Source organism: Onthophagus taurus, unplaced genomic scaffold (assembly GCF_036711975.1).
Source record: "Onthophagus taurus isolate NC unplaced genomic scaffold, IU_Otau_3.0 ScKx7SY_15, whole genome shotgun sequence".
Lineage (NCBI taxonomy): Eukaryota > Metazoa > Arthropoda > Insecta > Coleoptera > Scarabaeidae > Onthophagus > Onthophagus taurus.
The window spans coordinates 134,019-156,865 of record NW_027248940.1 but is presented as its reverse complement, the minus strand read 5'-3'; the positions used below and the strand labels follow the sequence as shown (position 1 = coordinate 156,865).

The window sequence follows — 22,847 nt, the reverse complement described above, 5'->3', positions numbered from 1 at the left end:
CTAGGAAAGGTAGTTTTTTGGCAGTTTCTGTTTCCATGGTGAACTTAATCATAGGATGTTGAGAGTTCAAGTGATCCAAGAACTCTTGGAGCCGTTTTTGACCATGTTGCCATATCACAAACGTGTCATCCACATATCGGAGCCATAGTTTTGGTTTCCACTGGCTCTTCTTCAAAGCGTCCTCTTCGAATAATTCCATGTAGAAATTAGCTATAACTGGCGAAAGTGGAGATCCCATGGCTGCCCCTTCGAACTGCTCGTAAAATACTCCTTTCCAGCTGAAATACGTCGACGATAAGCAATACTCCACCAGATCTAGCACGTATTCTGGTAAACCCTCCGGAAAGAGTTTTCGGCGAAGACCCTTTACAGCATCCTTAACTGGTACCCTAGTAAAAAGGGATTCCACATCGAAAATTACCAACATATCACCAGCATCCAGCTTTACACCTTTTACCGATTCCACAAAATGTGTAGAATCCCTGACATACGATTCCGTGTTACCTGTAAAGGGAGACAGAATCTTTGCAAGATGTTTGGCCAGCTGGTATGTTGGGGAGTTGATGGCGCGACGATTTTGTCTGTGGGGTCCTAACAAAATCGTTAGAAAAATGAAGGAACTGATAAAATCCACAGGAATTCCAGCAGAACAGCAGAAAGGTTTGTTTGTGCAGGCGCCGGTACCACCAAGAATCTACGAACTACCGAAGATTCACAAACCAGACGTCCCCCTCCGCCCTATCGTCAGCGCCATCAACTCCCCAACATACCAACTGGCCAAACATCTTGCAAAGATTCTATCTCACACCGGACGCGACGCAATTAGTTATTAATTAGCGTTAACTGATTATTAATTAGTTTTTCCGACTTATCATCGATTTTTGATCTCGTCACTTCGAACCAGTTTCTGAAGAAGGTTGCAACATGGCATCCGAAACGTCAAACCTTTTATTAAAAGACGCACGGCAAAACCCGAAAGTTTCTAGTTTTAGTTTAATTCATGTGACTTGTTGCGTTTTGTAAAAAGGCTCCTCATATACTTTATACGTTTGAATTTAATATTAAATGACAGGCGTCCACGAGTGGGAATATTAGCAACAGGTGATGCATTATATTCACAAAACACCGCACATTCTACTCCTGGCCATTCCAAAAACTGTAACAACTTACTCTTATTGAATCTATTGAATACATTTGGTTACCATGCTAATGATCTCGGAATTGTAAAACTTAAGTAAGTATAGTTGCATTTACTTTTAACATAGTTTCATTATTATTATATCTTTATAGTCCAAGTTTATTGAAACAAGCATTACTCAAAGCCTTTGCTCGACACGATGTTATTATAACAACCGGAGGTGTCACTATTGATGAATATGAAATGATAAAGGAAGTTTTGGAGCCTTTATACGTTTTGGTCGAGTTGAAATGGAACCGGGGTAATTACATACCGATATAAATTATATTGCACTATATTACAACTTTATATATTAGGTATTTGACAAGTTTTGCAACATGCTCTTTTAATGGTTCTTCTAAATTTATTTTTGCCCTACCTGGAGATTTCGCTTCAACAATGATTTCATGTAGATTATTAATCATTCCTGCATTGCGAAAATATGAAAAATGTTTACGTGATCCATATAGCTATTATCCAGTTTCTTATTGTGCTGTTAAGGTATGTATTATTATAATTCTTTTTATCCGATTTGCAACATTATAGAGATTAATATATATCTATTAATAAAGTTTGCAATTATAGAGAAACGAATGTATAAAAGATAGTGATCATCGAAATTTCAAAAGAATAATGTTAACAAAGAGGAAAAGTGATAAGAATACAGAAATTGTCTTAACTAATAGAAATGATTGCGTTTGCAACAGCTTGAAAGAATTTGCTGGAATATTAATTATTCCGGAAAACACAGAAATCGAATATGAAAATACAAAAACTTTAAATGCTATTAAGTTATTTAGTTAATATTTCAAACTAATAAATATTAAATAAGATTTTAAGACTTTTTTTATTCCAAATGCGTTTTTATTTTAGATAATCAATACGCTATTGTTAAATTGGTTGCCTATTCGAATACAGCACAAAATTATAAATACAGAAATTTATTTAACCGATATAAACGTCAGTAATAATTCAAATTATTTCAAACCTATTAAATCAAACGATTTAAAAAAAAAATCAAAATTTACGTCGATATTAATTAATAATAATAAGTTTTTCCCATGAATTCATATTTAATTCTAATCCATCCAAATTAAGGAGACCTACTCCACCGACAACGATGACAGGAAATACTTTTAACCTCAAAGATTGAGCTGCGTAATCTAATTTTTAAATCATTGAAAAACTAAATCCTCGATCATTGCTTTTTATTAAGTTTAATCGGATGATAAAGCAAGTTTTTCTCGAGAGGTCCAAAGAGGTTATCTCAAAGAGGTGGCGTCACACGCGAATTGGAATCGATCCGAGCCACAAATGGTTCAGATTCTTGTCCCTTTTAAAAATAAATCGGGTAATTAGGACGTAACTTCAATTGAAAACAAAATTAAGAATCGTAAAAGATGTTGAATATGTTGGTGGCAAAATTAAGCGAGAGTGTTGGGACTCCCGAACCAGCTTTAAGAATCTTAATATCGTTATTATTAGGTGAATTTGTTATTTTTAATAGAATTATTATTAAAACAAAATTTTTAGGTTACCCCATCGCTTTATACCATCGGAAACGCCTCTACAACAACGCCCCAACCTCCCAACACCTTTACTTCATTATAACCGGATTTTTATTGGGCTACTTCAATTACGGCTTTGATATTTGCCATGCATTGATTGCCATCGTTTTTACTTATTTAACATTAACGTTCCTTGGGAGTTCTTCGCTTTGCGTTGGGACTGTTTTTTTGTTTAATATGGGTTATTTATTAATTGGGTATCATTATTCTGGTACCAACGATTATGACATAAATTGGACTGTGCCCCAATGCGTTCTTGTTTTACGATTAATCGCGGTTAGTTACGATTTATACGATGGGAGGCAACCGATTGAAAAATTATCAGGGGATGCGAAAAAGACCGCTTTGGTGATTCGACCTAAATTCTTGGAATTTTGTGGGCATCAATTATTCCCAACGAGTTTTTTGATTGGACCGCAATTTTCAATGAGGAGATATCAAGATTTTGTTTCGGGACAATTTGGAGATCAAGTTGGTTTTTTATAAACCCTCCGTTAGTCGCGCATGTATCTGGCACATACATGCATAAAATTGCTTGCCCTTCTGTTTGGTGATGGATTTTTAGGCAACTGTATGAAAAAATTTGCAGTAAACTAAGCTTCAAAAATCGTAATTAGTCGTAAGTAAACACTTTATTGTTTAATATAATTATTATTTATAACCCCACGACGCCTTTTTCGTTTATTAATTCAAGTTAAGTTGCATCTCTCTATAAACATTTATATTGACGTTAACAAATACGCATGAAATACGTCAACGTCAAATTTTGAAATTAATTTATGTCAAAATGACGTTTCAGTTTTATTAACGGTTTATGAACGCACCCATTGGTAACGTTCACCAAACGACAACGTTTGCAAACGGCTCCCAATTTTAGCAAACGCCAATGGGCGTTTCACCAGAGAATTCCGTTTACGTTGGCAAACGCAAACGCGTTACAATTGCGTTGGTGATTTGGTGAACGGCCAATTTTTCTATAGATATATGGTTTGATAACAACAGATGGCGCTTTAATGACATTTATTTACAATTTTAAATAATTTATAGGTACATACCGCTCAATTTATCATGAATTTTTTCATTTTCAAAGATAGTATACACCAACCCATTAAATAAATAATTTCGGGCTTTTGCCATTCTTTTTTGTTAATTTTAAATTTAAGGTGACACCAAACACCGTTTGCGTTTGCTAACGGAAAAATCTTACGATTGATAAAATGGCGGCCGTTTACCAAACACGTTTGAAGTTAGGGTTGCGTTCACCAGAAATGTTGCCAACAGTTGGGTCTCCGTTTGCCAACGTTGACAGTTGGTGAATGGTTCTTAATTAATAGAAATAGACCATTTCCCAAAACGTCATCGTAACCCAAGGTTTATATATAAGAGGTTGTCTAGGTTCGTACGCAACCATACTGCGCATTACGTCACATGTGGAAAATAATACCGCCAAGCAATTCAAATTAAACAAATGCATGGAGCACCACACGGCCAAGAGGTTGCGTGCACAATCCGTGATCGCTTACGTCACGAAACACTCCTGCCCTTGCCCCTCGCCCACAAACTAAAATCAAAGTATTGCAGCATAGGAACTTAGACAACCTTTAATATATAAACCTTGTCCAAGGTTTGTAAAGCGTATTGTACCAGGTTGGCCAGAGATGGAAAAACTCGATTTGAAGAGTGAAGGGGGGGATGACGTCACCAGATCTGGAGATCCGAGTCCGAGTAGACGACGAACCTTTTCTAATATAAACAGAACAAAAAGTTAAGTCTTATTTTGGTCTAAGTTTTATTTTTTATTCAATATTTGTTTAATCTTATTGATTTTTCTTTTAAACACATTTAATTTTTTTAACGATTCATATTTTTCATTTAAAAAGTTAATTCAAATAAGACGATATACAGGGCGAGACCGGTCATTAGACGTTTCTGGGGTTCTGGCCAAACAAAAAATTTTAGAATGCAGACTTAAGTATTATCAATTACGTTCTCTTCATCTAAAATATTTTCAGATTTCTAGCACTTCCGGTTATACCGGAAGTCGCCACCTACTCCATAAACATACTCCATCATGTTGCTTAAGCATGTTCTCAATCCTAAATTGATATCCCAAAAATTGTTGTGTTTTCTGATTTTTTGAACAAATGTCTGCTGGAGCAGATTTTTCTAGAAAAATTCGAATAACTCGAGAACGACCGAATCAAATTGCAAAAAGTAAAGTTATTTATAAACCTTGAAAACAGACAAATCCAAATATGTAAAAATATACAGGGTGTTCCATTTAAAAAAATAAAGTTGGTGGCGACTTCCGGTATAACCGGAAGTGCAAGAAATCTGAAAATATTTTAGACGAAGAGATCGTAATTGATAATACTTAAGTTTGAAATCTCAAATTTTTATTTTCGCCAGAACCCTAGAAACGTCTAATGACCGGTCTCGCTAAGACACCCTGTATTTAAACCAATAACTGTTGATACAACATAATTCGAACGACAATTTTTAAATGCACATGAAACGGGCATCTAAAATTACAAATTTTGATGTGGGGTTATAATAAATCATAGCTTATCTGTAAATAATTACCTTGGTATTGAAATTATTAAAAAGTTTCTTAACACTAATTATAAATTTTCAACAATAAAAACGAATAATAAACAAAAAAAAAGCAAGTCTATTTATGTTCACAAATACAAACGGTTTACGGTTCTTATGATTTGATGAAGGGCAAATTTCTATTAATTAAGAATCGTTGGCAAACTTAAACGTATAAATTTTACGTTTACTTAAATTGCGGGCCGCTTGCAAACGTTAACGGTTTATGAACGTAGCCATTGGCTACGTTCACCAACCGTCAAAGTTTCTAAACGATTCCAGGTTACGATCAAGGTTTATATATTAAAGGTTGTCTAAGTTCCTATGCTGCAATACTTTGATTTTAGTTTGTGGGCGAGGGGCAAGAGCAGGAGTGTTTCGTGACGTAAGCGATCACGGATTGCGCACGCAACTTCATGGCCATATGGTGCTCCATGCCTTTGTTTAATTTGAATTGCTTGGCGGTATTATTTTCCACATGTGACGTAATGCGCAGTATGGTTGCGTACGAACCTAGATAACCTTTTATATATAAACTGATATAAACCTTGGGTGAATGCGTCCATTGCCCACGATCATTGAGCAAGTCTGTTTATGTTCACAAACACAAACGGTTTACGGTTCTTATGATTTGGTGAAGGGCATATTTCTATTAATTAAGAATTGTTGGCAAACTTAAACGTATACATTTTACGGTTGTTTAAATTGCGGGCCGTTTGCAAAATGGTTTGCAAACGTTAAAAACGGTTTATGAACGCACCCATTGGGTACGTTCATAAACCATTACTGAAACTGAAATGTTATTTTGACATAAATTAATTTCAAAATTTGACGTTAACATATTTCTTAACGTTAATCATAGAAAAATTTATATATATTATGTATATAGAAGGTCATCTCTCCACTATTTTTTGGTACAAGCGCTCCCAAGGGGATTGTGAGGGAACTAATTAGGTTAAAGCGCGAAATTTAAATATAGGTATTTCTATACCGGTTTATACCATTACTTTATTTTGAAGAGGTCAAGCATTTTCCAAATAAATAGGAAAAATTATGAATTTAAAGTTTTTCCAAGATAATATTCATAATTTTGAACGTATATTGCTCTCATTGGCTGAGAGCGCCAATTTATCTATCGGATAAACTTATCAAGAGGTGGTAAAAATGGCCCTAACTTATTTAAATACTTAACTAAAGGATATAAAACACTAAGCCAAAAGAACGCAATGAAGAAAATTTGCTTATACAACGGGGTTATCACACTAAACGACAAAACAAAAATGGGACGTTTGCTTTCACCTCTGAGTTTGACGTTATAGTAGACGCCACGAGAGCTGGTAGTAAATCATCATTTTCCGCTCTTACAAATGCCATACGTAGTTCACAAACCGCTAGAGAGTAATGTGTGTTGGAAAGAGATAGCATTAGTTTAATATGCCTGCTGTACAATTCAAATGGCCACGTCGAAAAAGTACGTCTGTTCTTCTAAGGGATGTCACTCTATAATTATAACCTCAAATCGAAACGTCTTGTGAGCGTTGTCATGAATCTGTGTCAATGTTTTCTTTGAAAGGAAAATCATTAAATAATATCTTTGACAATGTTTGACATATAACCTCCATTACTAACATAACCTACATTTAAATGTATGTGGTGAAATAATCTAAGTCGTACGTTCATATCTTGATTCATACCTTTATTTATTTATTTATTATTGGGACACAAACAGGGAGGATATCCCCAGTGAAGCATCCTCATAAAAACAAAGCACTTAACTACATACCAAGCAAAAAAGCGAGATAAGAAAAAAAAAATAACAATAATTATAACATTAACTATGAAAATAATAATAACAGCATTGATAGTTGCTAATTAAAAAAAAAATTACAAAAAAAAAAAAGCGAAAAATATTATATAATTGTACTACAATACAGAAGATAACAACTAAACGTTACGTAATAGTAATTCTCTAAATGAGCGCAACGAGAGTCCAAATAGAGTAACATGGTTGAAGTCCTGATTGTAAGTATTCAAAAGCCGAACGATAGGCGAGTTTAGATGAGCGTTCGTGTTCGATGTGCCTAAAAGGAATGTAGTATTCCGCCGCGTGAAACGCTGTGGTACATTAAAGTTCAACACAGAAGATCAGGTGCGTCCAGCAAGCCATTGACCAGTTTGAAAAGAAAAATTAAGTCTGAGACTAGCCGACACTGCCGCAGGGATAATAAGTTAAAAACTACACAGCGTCTATCGTAATCGCAATAGGGAAGATGATATTTGTAAGCCAGATAGCGTACAAAGCGTCGTTGAACCGCTTCGATGCGATCACGATAGACCGCGTACATAGGATTCCACACTATGGAACCATAGGATAATACGCTATTAACAAATGCCATATAAAGGGATTTAATGCTTGTAAAATTGGTAAACTGTCTACTTATTCTGATAACAAACCCTAGGTTACGCCACCATGACTTCGATGTGAAGGTGATATCTCAATTTGGCATCAAGTATAATGCCAAGATCCTTCACTCTGTCAGTAGAGATAATAGGTCTACCATTAAAGTTGTAATTAAAATTAATAGGATAGCGTTTCCATGTAAACGTTATTTTTTGGCATTTGTCATAGTTCAAATAAAGTTTGTTAACGCGACAGTAATCATGTAGACGATCAAGGTCCTCGTGGACCCTTAGGCAGTCATGACTACAGCTGACTCTAGTAAATATTTTGTTATCATCCGCATAGAGCAGGAATTTGGAAAATTTAAAGCAAGCAGAAATGTCGTTTATGTAAATTAGAAATAATGTGGGCCCAAGGTGACTTCCCTGAGGCACACCAGATGAGATGGGTTTGTAGTCCGACAAAAAGCTACCCATCCTAACTGCCTGACTTCTGTCAGAAAGATATGACATTATCCAGCGCACAATGCCGGCAGGAATGTTAAAGGAGGACAGCTTTTGTATAAGAATTCCATGGTCAATCTTGTCGAAGGCTTTAGAGAAATCGGTATAAATTGCGTCAACCTGTGAGTCCTCATTTAAGGTAGAATGAATAAAATTAACATAAGACACTAAGTTAGACTCAACCGATCGGCCAGACAAGAATCCATGTTGTTCAGTAATGAGAGAGTGAGCAATAGAGTGGTTAAAGTAATCGCAAACAATTTTTTCAAAAACCTTTGAAATAGACGAGATAATAGAAATTGGACGGTAATTAGATACCAACTGTCTGATTTAAATATTGGAACGATAAAAGCTGTCTTCTACGCGCGCGGAAAAGTACCTTCGAGTAAGGATTTTGAAAAAATAAGAAAAAGTGGGGTCGACAGTTCGGCAGCAAACTCCCTCAAAAAGGAAGATGGAATACCATCCGGACCAGAGCCAGAGGACTTGTCAAGATGGGTCAAAACATTGAGGATTGTTGAGCGGTCAATACTACCATCTACGAAAACCGAGGCGAAATACTCTGCAAATGCACAAGAGATATCATGACCTGAGGTCACCATTGACCCATCAACAGAAAACATAACGGCCGGCAAGCCAGACACATCCCCTTTCCTGGACTTAACAAAGGACCAGATTCCTTTGGGATTTTCCATAACCCCCGCCTGAATCGAGTTTAAGTAATCTCTATAATCAGTCGCAATAAGCCTCTTAGACCTGGAGCGCAAGATAGAGAAAGCCAAGTAATCACTATTATGGCGAGTAGATTTCCATTTTTTATGGTAAAGTAGCTTTTCTTTAATGACACGAATAGTTGAACGTTTGTACCAGTAAGGAAAACGTTGCTTAGGCAGAAAGCGCTTAGGAACGTCTCTGTTAATTACATAATTAACGCGGTCATAGAAAACTTCAACCATGCTCTCCACGCCCATCCCAGCAAAAACAGTCTGCCAATCGATACTATTTAAGAAACACTTGATAGCTCCGGAATTCGCGTTCTTAAAAAGAAAGCGAACATTCGGACCATCACTCAGACAAATGAACACAAGTTGCACCTCTGCAACGATCCACAAGTGGATCGTTGCAGAGGTGAATGCTTTCGACTCGACCGTTAGCGCATAGAACATTGATTATATATAATATGGATTGAGCTAACTGAATATATCTACTAACAAAAATGTGGCTCAAGGTGAATGGACGCAGATGGAAAGCGATAATGTGAAAGTGTAACAAAGATAGACATAAAACGGTACTAAACAGACGGGCGCATGCGCACAAAAGTGTCAAACCTCTTCCATTTGACGTTTATCGTTTTGTTGTGTCACAGCCAGTCACACCGTTATGTTTAAAAATGTATTGTTTCGTGTGCAAAGTTCGCGATAATACAGTTTCACATCACCTGTAAGTATTATAAATGTTACTTCTAATTGATAGTTTTTATCTTATAAATTAACGCACGCCCATTATATGTCAGTACGCTTCTATGTCTATCTCGGTTCGATCACCTTGCGCAAGCTATCTCTCTCGTTGGCTCAATCCATATTATACAGGGTGTCTCAGCGAGACCGGTTATTAGACGTTTTTGGGGTTCTAGCCAAACAAAAAATTTGAGAATGCAGACTTAAGTATTATCAATTACGTTCTCTTTATCTAAAATATTTTCAGATTTCTAGCACTTCCGGTTATACCGGAAGTCGCCACCTACTCTATTTTTTTAAATGGAACACCCTGTATATTTTTACATATTTGGATTTGTCTGTTTTCAAGGTTTATAAATAACTTTACTTTTTGCAATTTGATTCGGTCGTTCTCGAGTTATTCGATTTTTTCTAGAAAAATCTGCTCCAGCAAACATTTGTTCAAAAAATCATAGAACACTCAATTTTTGAGATATCAATTTAGGATTCAAAACATGCTTAAACAACATGATGGAGTATGTTTTGGTGCCGAGAACGGCTGCCTAGATCGTTTGGTCACTTTACTATCATACGTTAACTTTTCGAAATTTGGAAGCACCATAACTTAATTTTTTTAAATGGCACCCCCCATATTTTATTACTTAGTCGTCTTCGGTGTCTCATTTTACATCTTTTATATTCCATATGTCCTATGCCTAACATTAATAGTTTGAGAAATAATTAGGGTTTTTTGAAAAATGCTCACATATCATATGGATATTAACCTAGTGTGCCATGGAAAACAAATGTTTAATGACTTATTGATAAACGTCAAAGTCTAATTTAGGTTGTTTGATGCTTGTGAGTCTAAAACCAGTTAAAATGGATATTAATAACGTAAATAATGTTTATACAAATGAAGAAATCCATAATTTATTTTTGTGCATGAAAAGTGCGACAAAGTGCTTAGTAGAACTTGCAGAATGTTTAATGAAAATTATCCACACTTATCTCCGATGACAAAAGGTAAATTTAGAGGAATAGAAGCAAATTTTTTGCATTTTGGACGAATTAATCACGTGTTAAACTGACCAAAAAATGTAGTAGATAATGCAACGGAAGAGGTGAATACCTTGGCTTATTTCGAGCCCAGTCCCAACACCTCAATTCGAGCTGCCAAAGAAGATCTGGGAATCATACTACGAACTTTGTCGCTCTTTTCATGCAAAAAAAATAAATTAAGAATTTCTTGATTTGTGTAAATATTACTTTCGTTATTGTTATCGATTTTAACTCGTTTCAGTACTAATATTAAGGGACATAACAGATAATTATTAGCTCACATGCATCAAGTGACGTAAACAAGTGAGTCTTTGACAAGAACTCATTGAGAAGGCTTGTTTTTCATGGCACACTAGGCTAAATATCCATATGATATGTGTGCATTTTTCAAAAAACCCTAATTATCTCCCAAACTATTAATATTAGGTGTGGGTCATATGGGATATAAAAGATGTAGAATGAGACACCGAAGACGACTAAAAAATAAAATATGGGGGGTGCCATTTAAAAAAATGAAGTTATGGAACTTCCAAATTTTGAAAAGTTAACGTGCTATAGTAAAGTGATCAAACGTTCTAGACCGCAGTTCTCGGCACCAAAACATACTCTATCATGTTGCTTAAGCATGTTCTCAATCCTAAATTGATATCCCAAAAATTGAGTGTTTTCTGATTTTTTGAACAAATGTCTGCTGGAGCAGATTTTTCTAGAAAAATTCGAATAACTCGAGAACGACCGAATCAAATTGCAAAAAGTAAAGTTATTTATAAACCTTGAAAACAGACAAATCCAAATATGTAAAAATATACAGGGTGTTCCATTTAAAAAAATTAAGTAGGTGGCGACTTCCGGTATAACCGGAAGTGCAAGAAATCTGAAAATATTTTAGACGAAGAGATCGTAATTGATAATACTTAAGTTTGAAATCTCAAATTTTTATTTTCGCCAGAACCCCAGAAACGTCTAATGACCGGTCTCGCTGAGACACCCTGTATACAGGGTGGTCCGTTACTAATGGGACACAGAGCAACACTGAATTCCTTACATATAATTATTACGATTTAACCCAATTTATCTTAGTCCAATTGTTAATAATAACGAAGATACAGATGGTTAAAGTTAATACTTTATTTTCGTTTTTCTTTAATAATTTCGTTGTCTCTTACATTATGAACATGAAAATTGGTACATTAGTATTTTTTTAGACGATAAATAATAAATTGGTATTAGTTTTGATTTCTTTTTCAGATGGCGCTGTCTACCTTAAAAAACCACCCTTAAAGGAGTCATATCTTTTTCATCGTTAAAATTTTTACAACTCACATAACATAAAACAGTTTCTCAGACATTTTTACATAAATTTGGTATACCTATCAATATTCTCTAAAGTTCTCCGTTCCCGAGATAATCACTGTTTAAGCGCACATTGCAAAATTTCACTATGCTCAATAAACATTAGTTGGCGGTGAAAAAGTCTTTATTTACAATTGGATTAAGATAAATTGGGTTAAATCGTAAAATTATTACGATTTAATTCAATTTATCTTAGTCCAATTGTTAATAATAACGAAGATAGAGTTGGTTAAAGTTAATATTTTAATTTCGTTGTTTTTTTAATAATTTCGCTTTTTCTTAAATTATGAACATTAAAATTTTTATATTATTACTTTTTAAGATGATAAATGATAAATTAGTATAGTTCTGATCTATCTTTCAGATATAATTTAACTATCCACAAACATAAGTTGATGTTACAAAAATATTAACATAATTACTATATTAAAAATCGATTTTAATAACGATTATAATTTATTTAAACATTTTAATAATAATAACATCGAACAAAAAGAGGAAACAATAATAACAATTAAAATGAACTGCATTAGAGTAAGTGTTCAAAGTGACCACCGTTAGCTTCAATGCATTTTCCAATCCGTTTAGAAAATGATCTTCTTATGTTAAATAATATTTGTTCATTCCTAATGATATCCACTGCCTTTACAATTTTTTGCCACAGTTCCTCACGAGTTTCAGGATTGTCTTTGTAAACAAGGGATTTTACAAATCCCCATACGCAAAAATCCATAGGATTACAATCGGGACTTCGTGGTGGCCAAGTGTAATGACTACCTCGGCCAATCCATCTTCGTGGAAAATTCATATCGAGATAATCTCGCACTCGATTTTTGATAAAATTAGCAAATTCTAACCGAACTCTTAAATCAGTAGGCAGTAAGGCGTGTACAGGTACAAAATGGTATGGATACAGTCTTTCTTTTTTTAATTTTCGTAGAATTGACGACTTGCTTAACCCGGTTGCAGCTGACAAACGTCTAGAGCTAACTTTTGGGTTGTTACTAACTCGTACTAAAACTTCATCTTCTTCATCAACGGAAATCTTTTTTGGACGACCTGTATTTCGTTTAGGACGAAATGAACCAGTCTCACCTAAGCGGTCATACAAATTTTTAAATAACTTGTGATTTGGTTGTCTTCTGTTGGGGTATTTTAATAAATATCTTCTGCACGCTTCCCTTCCATTAAACTTTTCTTGAGCGTATATGCACACCATATCACGCATTTCTGTTTTATGTTATGTGAGTTGTAAAAATTTTAACGATGAAAAAGATATGACTACTTTAAGGGTGGTTTTTTAAGGTAGACAGCGCCATCTGAAAGATAAATCAAAACTAACACCAAATTATTATTTATTGTATTAAAAAATGATAATGTACCAATTTTCATGTTCATAATGTAAGAGACAACGAAATTATTAAAGAAAAACGAAAATAAAGTATTAACTTTAACCATCTGTATCTTCGTTGTTATTAACAATTGGACTAACATAAATTGGGTTAAATCGTAATAATTTAATGTAAGGAATTCACTGTTGCTCTGTGTCCCATTAGTAACGGACCACCCTGTATAATCAAAGATTCATACAATTTTTAAGCGATCTGTCACTGCCAGCTCTCGTGGTTTTTACTATACACATAAATTTTTCTATGGTTTCAAGCGCTTTGTTTGTGTAGATAATGCAGATTGCTGCAAATTCAGTCTACAACGTCATCCAGTGGATTGTGAGGGTACTAAATCTCGGTTTACATTTTTATAGTAGTAAGATTGCACACCATGACGTTAATATGAATTTTTATCGAGAGATGCAACTTAACTTGAATCAATATCGAAAAAGGCATCGTGGAGTTATAAATAATAATTATATTACAACGGTAATTTTTGTTGAGAATCTCAATTGTTGTTGAATTCGACGTACATATAGAGTTATTGCATAGAATTCAGTGGAAACCGCGTTGAAATCCGTCCAGCCGTTTTCTAAATAACAGCATCCTCTTAAACCGCGAGAATTCGCGAAACAAATTTTTTCATTGAACAGTTGTGATATTCATCTCCGAAGTGCATATATGCGCGCCTAACGGAGGGTTAAAAGAAATATTTTTTTGTAAATAATTGATTTTAGGCACCAAATTCAACTTCGTACGCTCTACGCCGATTTTCTCTTGGAGTATTCTACGTTGTTGTGTTTCAAATTTTGGGTGTGTTCATCGATGATTCTTATATAATTTCGGATGAGTACGGGGAGTTAAATTTATTGAAACGATTGATTTGGTTGGGAATTTGGGGGCGATACACGCTGTATAAATATATTTCCTGCTGGTTGTTAGCCGAGGGCGGAGGAATTTTGTTCGGGATTTCGCATAATGGTCTCGATGAGAAAGGAGAAGTAAAATGGAACGGATTAGAAAACGTGAAGTTAACCATACTAGAAAACTCAACCGAATTTAATCATTACATTCAGTCGTTTAACGTAAACACGAATCAATGGGTTCTCCAATACGTTTATAAACGATTAAAATTTTTAAATAATCGATACGTTAGCCAAGCAACTTCGTTGTTATTTTTGGCAATTTGGCACGGATTTCATTCGGGTTATTACGTTTGTTTTTTGTTTGAGTTTTTGGTGATTTATTTGGAAAAGGATTTGCAATCGATTTTGAAAAGGAACGAAAATGTGAGGGGGTGGTTAAAAAATACTCCTTCCATTGCACTCGTGGTTAACTTACTTTTGAGATTATACACATTCGTTTTTATGGGGTGGTGTTTGATTCCGTTTGCTTTATTGAAATTCGATAGGTATTGGAAAGCTTACTCAAACGTCGATTACGTGGGGATTTATTTATACATTTTATGGCCGATTATTTATGGCCCCTTATTGCGGATTTTGTTGGCGAAGAAGCGCGTCGCCCAAGCGAGTGATGGCGAGGGTGTTAGTTATCGAAGCGAATTTACTACTAGTAGTGTCAGTGAGGGTGGTCCTGAAAGTTTAAAGCAACATAGAGAATAAAAAATTTTCTTTAATTGAAAGAGTTAACACATTCCTAATTAAATCGCAAATTGAAAAAGGTAATTTTAAAAGTTTTCTAGTCGATATTAGGATTGTTTTGTGCAGTTCGGCAAATCACCTCAATTGTTAAATTAATCGAATTATAAATTAGATTATTAAAAATAAAGGTTACTTATGCACTAAAATTGTTTTTTTATTAATTATAAGTAAAATACAAATAGAAATGCCCGGGACACGTTATTATGACAACATGTTATTTTGTAGCCGAAGGAGTTATGTTGCTGAGTCAGTGGAGTTTACTTGATCAAAAAAAAGCTTTTCTTAATAGGAATATGTTGGTTTTAAGCCGAGGCAGCAAAGCTGCCGAGACATTAGCTCATAAACTACAGCTAAAAACAAAGGTTCTTCTGAGGCAGTAGAGAGTACTTGATTGTAAAAGACGCCATCAGAGGCGAAGCCACGAGTTTTTTAATGAATGAGTGCTTTAAGTCTTATGAAACGTGTTTTTTATGCTATTTTTTGTAATTCGCGTTTTTATCCTTTTTTTTTCTCAAAAATAAAATAAATTTTGACAATGTAGGGAAATAGGTATGTAGCAGTTGGTAACACTTAAAAATAGAAATTTGAATTGACAATTAGAAACTGTCAAAACACAAAATGTATTCACCTGACAAAAATGTTTCATGTACAGGTGTCCAAATTTCGATGGGTTTGCAGGGTATCTCACAAGGGAAGTATCAGAACTGTCCCTCACCGATTTTGTTGAAATTTGGTACAGCAATAGTATGGCCAAAAATAAGGTTTACGTATTTTTTTTATAGTACGTGCTAATAAAGCCCCTGGGGCGAGTTATAAGGGTTGGAAATCGGGGCGAAATATATATATTCGCTTATAGGCTGAAAACGAAAATAGCTATCGAAATGTGGTAAACGTAAACTGATATTCATTTTCAAAGAGCTTTCCATTGATATATCACTAGAGCTCGGATTCTTCGGTACCTAAGTCCAGTCGACCAGTTCACGAATGTTGCGTTATTAACGAGCGACGCATAGCCAAGGTCCCGAGTTCTCTGGTTTGCAGCGTTGTCATGGTAATCCATAGGCGCGCGTTAGCAAGGGTCTGTATTAACGCTAAATAAGCAAGTAATTATATATTTTATCATAATTTTTCTCGACTCTCAGTTCCTATTTGGTGAAATGATTGAATAATAATGACTTTTTCTAAATTTACTTCAGAAAATAACGACCGTTTGGGTGTTAAAATGTTTTTAAATCTAGAAAATGTTCTTTCGACATCACAACTGAATTTTATGCTGCAATTTTGTAGTAAAATCCGCATCTACATTTTTTAATTGGTTCAAAAGTCTAAAAATCGACGTAGCAAGTTCAATATTCTGTATTTCTAAAAACTGTAGCGTTTCTGGTATTTGTTTAAAATTTTCGTAAATAAACTTGAGATCATTGTGTAAGGTTTCCCTCTCTAAAATTTTTTTACATTCTTTAATACTCACTGTTAACTTTTTTATAAAAGATCGTATGTTCTCAAAATTGTGGTAATAAAAAAAAGCGGCTCCTAACCAAGTTCCCCAACGTGTAATTACAGGTTGTGGGGGTAGACACAAGTTGGGGAACATTTCTTTATATAAGATACCCGAAATGGTGCTTTAAGTAAAACTTTTTTAACATTGTTAATTAAGACGTTAACGTCTGGATAAGTTTCCCTGATAAATTCGCAAATCCGATGTAATCCGTGGGCTAAACATGTTAAATGTAATTTCCATGTTTAATGTTTCCAATGCATATTGGAAAACTGTTGCTGTAAAAGCTTTCTGGTTTTGAGCATCACAGCTGCAGCATCAGATACAAAAAGTAATACCAATATATTTTCCGGAGAATTGGACACTTTCAAAATAGCTTTTTTAATAATCTCAAATATGACCTCTGCGTTTACGGTATTTCTGAATTCCGTCGACACTAAATAGGGCCGATAATGTCTCTGAGGATCCAAAATACCTACCACTACGTTGACCACACATCTACCTTTAATATCTGTTGTCTCGTCTGCGCTTACCCATATGTAAGAATCAGATATATTATCTTTTATTGTTGCAATGGTTTTATCATATTCAGGTAAAAGGTACAGTTTTCTAATTGTGGATTCATCAGGAAGTTCTCGCCTGGTATATTTTTTAAATAAATCTCGTAAACTAGGATTATTGAGCTTTGAAAGAGGTATATTCGCCGATACAAAAGCTTGGCAAATGTCTTCAAAATTCTTTGCTCGATGGTCCCTTCATGTTTTGCTGATGTTTTTTGGTATCTATATGCACCTGCAGTTACTGCCGCTTTGCAAGAAACACGATATTTTCCGAACAGCAGTTGCAAAATGCTACATTATCGTCAATTAATGTGAACATATCGCCAAAAGTCGCTATTAAGTGTGCCATTGAAATAAATTATAAAAACTAAAACAATAGGGCTGAATAGAAGTAGTTTTAAACTACAAAACCTAAAACAATAAGGCACTTCTAATTAACAAAAATCAAGAAAATATTCGATGATAATTAAATAAAATAATCAATCGGTTTGAAATTATAAAAACTGAAACATTCGTACAATTCTAATTCATAAAAATAATTGGTTTTAACGAAGATAACAAGGATATTAAATGAAACTCGGAACGCAACACGGATAAATGCAGGCCTAGCGTGCTTGTAGATGTGTGAGCGATCGGAACGGTATATCGGGTGGTCGGAGTGCATTTACAATCGTGCCCCATAGGTTCTGCGCTGTCGACGCTACTGAGACGGTACCGAAATATCCGAGCTTTGTATATCACATACATCTGAGGGCTTCAGGGGGGTAAACTACCCCTACTTTTTTGGAATATTTTAAAAACTACCCTGTCGATTTTGGCGATATTATGTGTCCTTATAGTACGTTTAAAAATATTAATGATGTGTTTTTTCTTATTTGCCTCTGATCATCCCCTGCAAAATTACGGGGTATGATAGATAACCCCTTTTCTCTTAAGAATAATGTGATAAGCTGTAACACTTTTGAACAATGTTTTGAAGAAAACCATAAATTAGTTGTAAATTAACATTTACCCATTAAAATAAACAATATACGACATTAAGAGGTGGCTGGGGTTAACTACCCTAACCACCCCAAAAATTAATTTTTTTTGCGAAAATTGTTTGTCGATTTTGGTGCAATTTCCCACGATGATTTTTTTATACGTTAGGTAGTACTATTGTAAGAACTTACAATAGGGTTAGAAGTTTGGGGTAGAAAATATATTTTCGCTAATAACTTTCATACTCCTACAGAAAAATGTTTTTTATCCTTATTCTATTTAAATAACACAAAAGTTAGGATAATTATATAAATATTTATTAGTAATGAGTTAAAAAGTAACTGACAAAAGAATGTTTGACTATCACAAATTGTATTCTACATTATTAATTTAATTTCTTTTTTTTTTACGTTTTTTATTCAATATATTGTTGATAATAATGAAAATCATGGAAAAAATGTTTTAAACACAACGATTGTTTACACCATGCACAAGTTATAACAGCTATATCTCCACAGATATCGCACATAGGTTTTTCATTGGAAAAGCAAACCTCCACAGGATTTTCAAACTATTCTGGTCTCTCCTCTATATAGCCAGATGCAAAACAGGCGTATTTAAACACATTAATAAATCGTGGGGAAGCGTTAAGGATTCCAATTTTAAAATATTATCTCGCTGATGCAAATTGACATCGTACTGGTAGAGAATAACTTGATCAAAAAATCTTCTAATGAAATGTTTCCATATTCTAAAACCAAATACATCTAGGGGTTGAATTTGGCCTGTTGTCCCTGCAGGTATAGACAAATATTTAAACTTAACATCCGATGGAGTTACTTCACTAACAATTTCAGGGCAGTGGCCACTCCAAGAATCCAGTAATAGTAATGATTTGGGTCCGGTGTTTGGGAAATAGACATTTTGTAGCCAATTTTTCATATGAGCAGAAATCAGTTTACCAGACTTTGATGCCAAAACGAATATGTTATCTGCTTTGAACATTGTATTTATTACCCTCGGTCCAAACGTAGTTTTTAAAATATTCCAAAAAACTAGGGGTAATTTACCCCCTGAAGCCCTCAGATATATGTGAGATATATCAATGGAAAGCTCTTTGAAAATGAATATCAGTTTACATTTACCACATTTCGATAGCTATTTTCGTTTTCAGCCTATAAGCGAATATATATATTTCGCCCCGATTTCCAACCCTTATAACTCGCCCCAGGGGCTTTATTAGCACGCATAAAAAAATTCGTAAACCTTATTTTTGGTCATACTATCGCTGTACCAAATTTCAACAAAATCGGTGAGGGACAGTTCTGATACTTCCCTTGTCAGCTATTATGAAAGATAGAAAGTTGCGGCTTTCGCGAACCTGAGCTACTTTTTTGTGAAACTTATAATGGCGCAAACCAAATTTTCATAGCCCTCTTCGTTTTTGATATACAGGGAGTGTTTCAAAATTTACGATTTTCAGACACCTCCTATATCTCGGCTATCCGAAAACGTAAACACGGGTTCTAATAGATTTTTCCACGTAGAATCCAATGCTGCACGTAGAATTTTTTTAGTCATCACGGTTTGTGAGTTATAAAGGGTTAAGTGTTTCAGAAGTTGAGTATTCAGTATTTGGGTTGTGTTTATAACTCAAAAACCGTGATGACTAGAAAAATTCTACGTGCACCATTGGATTCAACGTGAAAAAATCTATTAGAACCCGTTTTTAGTTTTTTATTGAGTTTCCGGATAGCCGAGATACAGGAGGTGTCTGAAAATCGTAAATTTCAAACACTCCCTGTATATCAAAAACGAAGAGGGCTATGAAAATTTGGTTTACGCCAGTGTAAGTTTCACAAAAAAGTAGCTCAGGTTCGCGAAAGCCGCAACTTTCTATCTTTCATAATAACTGAGATACCCTGCAAACCCATCGAAATTTGGACACCCTGTACACCTCCCAAAATAAGAGAAATTGTTCTGAGTTCAATGTCCTCATCATTGCGGACCTTGTATTCGATGCTAAGAACGTGTTTAAACATCCATAGACAAAAATTGTCACATTGACAACTAGAAAAATTAATGACCCAATGTCACCAACTTGAACTGGTCCCATAAAATGTTACTAAAATCTCATTACAGTATCGGAAGCTGTAAGGAGTCTCATTACAGCACCCGTTTGAGTACTGTCAGAGCTTTCATTACCGTCGCGAATTACAAAATAGTATATTAAAAAACAAGTTTCGTAAGACACGTTTGAAATGCACGAATTCAAGTTGAAAAATGAGTGGCGAAGCCACGAGTTTTTTAATGAATGAGTGCTTTAAGTCTTATGAAACGTGTTTTTTATGCTATTTTTTGTAATTCGCGTTTTTATCCTTTTTTTTTCTCAAAAATAAAATAAATTTTGACAATGTAGGGAAATAGGTATGTAGCAGTTGGTAACACCGTAACACTTGAAAATAGAAATTTGAATTGACAATTAGAAACTGTCAAAACACAAAATGTATTCACCTGACAAAAATGTTTCATGTACACCTCCCAAAATAAGAGAAATTGCTCAGAGTTCAATGTCCTCATCATTGTGGATCTTGTATTCGATGTTAAGAACGTGTTTAAACATCCATAGACAAAAATTGTCACATTGACAACTAGAAAAATTAATGACCCAATGTCACCAACTTGAACTGGTTCCATAAAATGTTACTAAAATCTCATTACAGCACCCGTTTGAGTACTGTTATAGCTTTCATTACCGTCGCGAATTACAAAAAACGCTTTTACGCACCCAGGCCTATTGTTAGCGCCTAGAAGTGTTTGTAAGGTGTGTTTCAGTCGAAAGTCTGGGACTGACAGTGTCTGCCCAGTAAAAACCCTCCTCTCCAAGAGAAATGCTCCCTCCATCATCACCTCTTCCAGGATTGCATTTGTACAATTACACAGCAGCGCGCGCTGTCACGTCTTCTTGTCATTTCCGCCTTCTTGGTTTTGAGAACTGCTGTCACAAACTCTTTCGTGGTTGTTCATGCTGGCCACGAATATCTGGCGTTATTGGCCCGAGTTCCCACCTCTGGCAGTGAAAGAAGGTGTGTTCGGCGTCGTCCAACTATCGACATGCTGCGTTATCGACGCGACAAAAACTTGAAACGGTTTTCAAATGCCCTCCAAAGTCTTGTTATAGCTCGAAACGTACCCATTTTAACGTAGTCGTTTAATTTTTTCTTAAACGTTAACTTTAAATGTTTCAAAACTCACAAACCAAATCTAGTCTATAGTTTTAAGATTTGGCAGATTAGTTTTGAAGTAATTCCATACTGCATAGCGTCCAAAAAACTGTGATGGTAAAAAGACTCGCTTCGCTTCAATTTGTAATGCGTATGTTTATTTATAGGCTCCTTAATAAAACCTTCAGCGTTTTCATTTCCTGAATTGACGTCCGCAAAACCAAACATTATTCTCAATAATGGTGTCAATGACGGCAAGTCGTTTCAACCGTTTAGACATTACAGTTAACAACAAAACAATATGAATGTGGAGATTTTCAATAGTGTGGTGTCGGCCAATCAACTAAACGCACTATATACTTCGGAATCAATGGAAATTAGAGGTTTAGAGGAAATTAGAGATAATTCGAGTGTTTTCAGTGTTTTTGGGATCATATTAAAGATGCTGAACGGAAATACGAATTTTTAAAAAAGTTTTATTAAACACTAAATTATAAACTGGGATAACTGCTTAATACCGTGTATTGCCTCCCCTAGCAACTCTAAGAGTTTCTAATCTAAGCGGCATACTGGAAATCAGGTTTCTTATCGTTTCCATTGGTATACGATCCCATTCTTCCACTAACGCATCTGCTATTTCTGCGAGGCATTCCTGAGGCCTCTCGCGAGAACGTACCCTTCTCCCTAATTCATCCCACAAATGTTCCATAGGGTTCATATCGGAGCTTTTCGCAGGCCACTGTAATGTGGTGATACCCGTAGCTTCTAAGAAGTTTCGCACTATTACTGCGGTGTGTGGTCGGGCATTATTCTGCATCAATATAAAATCGCCTCACCGGAAAAACATGAGGGGTGTCTTTCCATTCATTGACATACCTCCCCACACTATAACCGACCCACCATTAAAACTTTCGCGTTCTGTTATTAAATTCTGATTAAACCTTTCACCAGTCCTTCTCCACACTCTTTTTCTTCCATCCACCATGTTAAGGCAAAACCTTGACTCGTCCGTCATTCAGGAATATTCCATTCTCCATAATTTTGAACAAAATTTCTTCTAGCAGCACGATGTTCGGGCAATAATTTAGGACCTTTCGCAGGTCTCCTAGCTTTTAAATTAACTTCTTTTAGACGTCTACATACCGTCTGCTTACTTATTACAACACCACGAATTTGGCGAAGATCTTGCTGAACATTTACCGCAGTGTTTGATCGATTCCGTAAAATCCGCAATTTCAAGAAACGATCATGCCTTGGAGACGTTTTTCTAGGGCGACCAGAACCCACCTTCCGAGCAGTGCTTCCTGTTTGTTCGTACTTGCGGATTGCTCTACGAGCAGTTGCTTCATGGACTCCCACTGCACGAGCGGCGTAACGTTTACCACGCCCATCGTTTACTAAAGCAACTAATCTTGATACTTGTTCTGGATTTATTTGAGGCAT

At 35.2% G+C, this 22,847-nt stretch overlaps 2 protein-coding genes and 1 long non-coding RNA gene across 3 annotated transcripts; 2 read left to right on the top strand and 1 right to left on the bottom strand.

The window, feature by feature from the left end:
• Window positions 1-874: 874 nt before the first annotated feature.
• On the top strand, window positions 875-2,010 carry LOC139432361 (uncharacterized). Its single transcript, XR_011642169.1, has 4 exons — window positions 875-1,234; window positions 1,291-1,439; window positions 1,495-1,678; window positions 1,763-2,010. It is a non-coding gene; the product is annotated as an uncharacterized lncRNA (long non-coding RNA).
• A 240-nt stretch (window positions 2,011-2,250) lies between these two features.
• LOC111421843 (lysophosphatidylcholine acyltransferase 3 protein nessy) lies at window positions 2,251-15,287 on the top strand. Its single transcript, XM_071200847.1, has 3 exons — window positions 2,251-2,662; window positions 2,711-3,216; window positions 14,218-15,287. Exons 1-3 carry the CDS (start codon window positions 2,578-2,580, stop codon window positions 15,100-15,102), a joined length of 1,476 nt encoding a protein of 491 aa, XP_071056948.1. The 5' UTR covers window positions 2,251-2,577; the 3' UTR covers window positions 15,103-15,287.
• Window positions 15,288-22,415: 7,128 nt separating this feature from the next.
• On the bottom strand, window positions 22,416-22,847 carry LOC111422410 (uncharacterized). The gene has a single exon (XM_023055613.2). It carries the CDS (start codon window positions 22,845-22,847, stop codon window positions 22,416-22,418), a length of 432 nt encoding a protein of 143 aa, XP_022911381.2.

Bases quoted from the DNA above. Each gene is read 5' to 3' on its own strand.
- LOC111421843 (XM_071200847.1), top strand. From the start codon at position 2,578: ATGTTGAATATGTTGGTGGCAAAATTAAGCGAGAGTGTTGGGACTCCC. The intron at 2,663-2,710 runs GTGAATTTGTTA...CAAAATTTTTAG, and splicing joins CTTAATATCGTTATTATTAG to GTTACCCCATCGCTTTATAC. The intron at 3,217-14,217 runs GTTGGTTTTTTA...AATTGATTTTAG, and splicing joins CGGGACAATTTGGAGATCAA to GCACCAAATTCAACTTCGTA.
- LOC111422410 (XM_023055613.2), bottom strand. From the start codon at position 22,847: ATGCCTCAAATAAATCCAGAACAAGTATCAAGATTAGTTGCTTTAGTA.